The sequence below is a fragment of the Dipodomys ordii genome, unplaced genomic scaffold (genome assembly GCF_000151885.1).
Source record: "Dipodomys ordii isolate 6190 unplaced genomic scaffold, Dord_2.0 Scaffold103, whole genome shotgun sequence".
NCBI lineage: Eukaryota > Metazoa > Chordata > Mammalia > Rodentia > Heteromyidae > Dipodomys > Dipodomys ordii.
The window spans coordinates 1,519,104-1,523,480 of NW_012267319.1; the positions used below are offsets into that span (position 1 = coordinate 1,519,104).

The 4,377-nt window shown below is 63.7% G+C and overlaps 1 protein-coding gene across 2 annotated transcripts in view; it reads right to left on the reverse strand.

Moving 5' to 3' along the window:
* The window catches only part of Tmprss2 (transmembrane protease, serine 2), a 23,824-nt gene that overhangs the window by 1,769 nt on the left and 17,678 nt on the right, over positions 1–4,377 (reverse strand). For both annotated transcript variants that reach the window (XM_013027332.1, XM_013027333.1), the window contains 5 exons: positions 3,890–4,058; positions 2,847–3,022; positions 2,039–2,134; positions 1,403–1,545; positions 856–1,008 (listed from right to left, as the gene is read on the reverse strand). In XM_013027332.1, coding sequence (XP_012882786.1) covers positions 856–1,008; positions 1,403–1,545; positions 2,039–2,134; positions 2,847–3,022; positions 3,890–4,058 — 737 coding nt within the window. The remainder of the gene's footprint in view (positions 1–855; positions 1,009–1,402; positions 1,546–2,038; positions 2,135–2,846; positions 3,023–3,889; positions 4,059–4,377) is intronic.

Consider the following 4,377-nt stretch of genomic DNA (forward strand, 5'->3'; position numbering starts at 1 on the left):
GGGGGAGGAAGCTGGGGAGGGAGGCAGGTGGGGGAGGAAGCTGGGGAGGGAGGCAGGTGGGGGGGCTTGTCGCCCTCGCCCTCCCCTCCCTAGTCCTGGCTGCACCTGAGGAAGCAGGCCAGCCGAGCTGCTCTCGTGCTGCTGAACAGATCCCGGAGGGGTCTGCAGGGGATCCCGGGGAGCTCTTGGCATGGGTGGGCACCATGCATGGTGCTGGAGAGGTCAGGAGAGCCAGAATGCACAGGGCAGCTCTCAGAACACTGGTGTTGGTGTCTTCGTCCCCAGGAGGTGGACCCACCCTGTACTCAGTCACGGGGTGAGGGACTTGGAGGAATGCCAGCGGCGAAGACTTGGGAGATGGGGCCTTGCTGAAGAAACCCTGGCCCGTGCCTTTGGAGAGGACATCTTGTCCGGGCTGCTCCCTCTCTCTGCTTCCTGCCGCCAGGAGGTGAGCAGCCTCTGGGCAAAGGCGCCCATGGCGGCCCAGCTCCCACCCCAGGCCCAGCTGCCTCCACCCTGGCGTCCAGCCTCACCACAGGGCCAAGTAATGGAGCCTCTAAAACCTCCAAGGCAGGCCTTTGTGAATTCTCCTCCTTTAAGTTAATCTGCTCCAGTGTTTTGTCACAAGCTAAACAGCAGCTACCCGAGGACACAGGACACGGGGGCGGGAGAGAGGGCAGTGACCCCTGAGGAGACACCAGGATGGGCAGGTGACATAGTCACCCCAGATCATGGGTGAGTTTGCTCAGCACCTCAGGCAGAGGGCAGGGGGCTCCGCGTCTGGCGTTTGCCTGGGCCCCTTCGGGCGTGGCTCATGGAGTCTGAGACTCAGTGAGGAGGGGGTGAGCAAGTTACCCTCATCTGTCGGTAGATCCAGTCTGTGAACACCGTCACATTCCCGTACACGCCGGGCCTGTACGCCTTGGCACAACCTGAGCCCCAGCTCGTGTCCCCGATCAGCCACCAGATTCCGTTCTTCAGTGTGACCAGCGGCCCCCCGCTGTCACCCTAGGGGGCACAGAAAGCTCCTGAGAGCAGGAAATCAGCTGTGACCCCAGAAGCACAGAAGAGCTCTCTGTGTGGACGACAGCAGGAGCTGTCTCCGCCTGGGGGGAGGCAGGCCAGGCTGCAGCCCTGGGTGTACTCCCCAAAACAGGCCGTGCCAGACTGGCTTTAGCCGGTCCCCAGCCAATGGTCACTGCGTGGATCGCTACCAGCCAGGATCTACAGTATTACGGGTCCACAGACACTTGCAGCAAACAAGAGCATGGTGGGCAGAACTCGCTTCTGCCACGCAGCTTTTCCCCTGTGAGTGACCTGCACCCGCCAGGGCTGCCCCCCGCTGGCTTTGCTCCCCCTCTTTGATGCTGGCAAGCCCCGGAAGTTGATCAACTCGAGTTACCTGGCAGGAGTCGATGCCCCCCCGTAGGTACCCTGCACAGATCATGGCCGGCGTGATGAGGTTGTCGTAGACTAATTTGCTGTTACACACCGAGGGCTGGATGAGAGGTACCTTGGCGGCGTTCAGCATGTCTGAGGTCTTCCCTAAGGATGGGGGGTGTCAGCCAGCAGCTCTCAGAAGAGTGGGTGCCTCTCCCTGGCCACACTGTAGCTACATGCCCTCCTCTCTCCCTCCTCTGTCACTGAGTTATACAGCACTGGTATGAGGCTTCCCACTAAGTACCTGGGGAAACTGGGGCACACAGCTGCCAGATTTGAATGTAGACCTCCCATTTCTTTGGGGTTTTGGGAGCGTAGGGGAAGGGAGTAGGACTAGGAGTTGAACTCCGGGTCTGGACGCTGTCCATTACCTTTTTTCTGGCTGGCACTCTCCTACTTGAACCACAGCTCGACTTCTTGGTGGTTAATTGGATACAAGAGTCTCACGGTCTTTCCTGCCTGGGTTGGCTTTGAACTGTGACCCTCGGATCTCAGCTTCCCAGGATTACGGGTGTGAGGCACTGGTGCCCGCTGGACCTGCGTTTCTAAGCCGGGCTGGCTGCACGCGCCTCCCTGGCAGACCGGCCCAGAGCCTCACCTTTCTCAAACGTGGCGCCCCACCCAGAAATCCAGCACTGCTGTTCGGGGTCCAGCATCAGACCCGGGTTGGGCAGACACACCGGCTTCACCCTGTCTGTCTCGAGAAGAGAGGAGTGGGCGTCAGCCTCTGCGTCGGGCCTGCAGCCTGGCCTCCTGTTTCTGCCATGCGCTCCCTGCCACCCCCTAACCAGGGAACCCGGTTCCTGGCACACCTGCCTGCTGCGCCCTCCCCATCAACCCGGGCACCACGCGCAGGGGGAGGGAGAAAAGGTCCCAGGCCACGGCGGGAGGCTGACAGCTCCACCATGTGGGGCCATTTCCCAGCCTGAATACAGACGCTTCCGGGGGGAGGCTGGACCCCCACGGGCCTAGAACCTTCCACTGTACACCGAGTAGAGCAGGGGCCAAATGCCAAGCTCAGGCAAATGCCTTTGTTTTAATGATGACCTCAGAGCTCTTGCTCTCAGAATGTACGTGAGCAAATGGTTGATGTCACAGAGATCTCTGGGGATTTGGGCTGTCGAGAGCGTTGTTGACAGTCACAAGTGACCCAAGACAGAGAGGCTGCTAAATGTCCCCGAGACACGGGGCAGGCCCTAGCGGTCACCAGGCCCCCGCCGGCCTCGGGGCTGGGATGAGAAGCTGCTCCCTTGATCTTCATGTGGATGGATGGAAATGTCACGCTTCACAACCAAGAACAAATATGGCCTCCTTCCTCCCCTCCCCCCGCCTTGCCCCCCACTCCTCCTCCAGGACGGAAGCGGGCCCTCCGCCGGGCACGGCACACGCGGCATTTCCGCACGTACCGCTGAGCATCAGGGGCGTCTGCAGCTTGAACAGGGCGATGTCGTTGTTCTTGCTCTTGGGGTCGTAGCTGGGGTGTGAGATCACCCGCTCCACCCGGTGGCCGTGGCCGTAGAACATGAGAGACTGTCTCAGGATGCCTGCGAACACCGTCCAGTGCCGAGGTCTGTCCAGAGGCCTGCACGACACAGACAGAGGCCGCGGCCCTCGGGTCTCAGGCCACACGCCGGGGAGACGCTGCGCAGGGCTCCCGGGGGGAGGTGACGCCCCACCACAGGGGGAGTGTGGCGATGAGCTTGGCGCCCGGCCGCCCGCCCTCGTCCCTCCTGAGAGCTCCGCATGCCAGAGCTTTGCCCAGCACACAGCAGGCGCTTCATCCATGCGCCATGAGGAACAATTCTGGAGTCTAGTACCACGCAAAAGATCCCTTGTATCCAATGGAAGAACAGTTTGACCCTCAGGGCCCCGGGGGCTGGGCTTAGAGGGAGGAGAGGAAGGAAAGCCCCGAGCGGAGGACAGTGACCCTTCACCCCCACCAGCGGGCACCGCAGTCAGGTGGCTCAGGGCTGTTGAGCGACCGGCCCAAGACCACGCAGCCAGAGAACGGCTGGGCCAGGAGGCGAGGCAGCGGCAGCTCAAGGCAGCGAGACACACCCGGGCTGTCCCCCACAGGCCAGGGCCCAAGCCCCGGGTGGTAAGAGAGAGAAAGGGGCCCGGCCCAGTCCTGTGGACACAGCCGGCGCAGGTGCCGTGTGCCCTGCCCCTGCCTGGGCCGTGCCATCTGGGCAGACACTCAGAAAACCTTCCTCAGGCAGCGTGAGGGCCACGTGCCCAGGAGACCCGAGGGCTCCGGACGTCCCAGGCCACAAGGCGGAGGCCACGCGCTTCTCGTGGCCTGCTCAGGGACCCACGGGCTGGGCCCCATCGCTGCCCCACCATACCCGGGGCCCTGGAGCTTCCAAAGCCAGCTCAGGCCATGGGACGAGGGGCCCTGCAGCTTCGTCCTCCCCGCCCCCCCCCCCGCGCCCCGGGGAGGCGGACGTACTTCTCCACACAGTGTGCGGCCGTGACGATCCACTCCGGGGTGATGATCGAGCCCCCGCACACGTGCACGCCCTGCACCTGCAGGCTCACCTGCCAGGGCCACTGCTCCAGGCTGGCGGCCCACCCGCCCACGATCCTGCTCTGCCGGCTCACGGAGGGCACGCCGCACTCTGCGGGGACAGCACGCGCGCTGGCAGCGGCCCCGCCGCCCCGGGGGGGGGAAAGGGGCGCCCAGGGTCCCACCAGCCAGAGCTGGGCCCCACGGCTCAGGGGAGGGGATGTGTCGGGGGCCCTGGGGGTAGTGGGGTCTCCACGCCAAGGGGGCAGGGGTGGGGTAGGAAGGCCTCGGTGCCTGAGCTGCTCACAGCCCCAAGACTCTAGGCCAAAGAAAAAGAATAGAAGTAGGGCTGGAAGAAGGTGAGGGGTAGCGAGGAGAATGAGGCAAGGAGGGGGCACAAGGGCAGGAGGGAGAGGAGGGGCGGGGAGAGG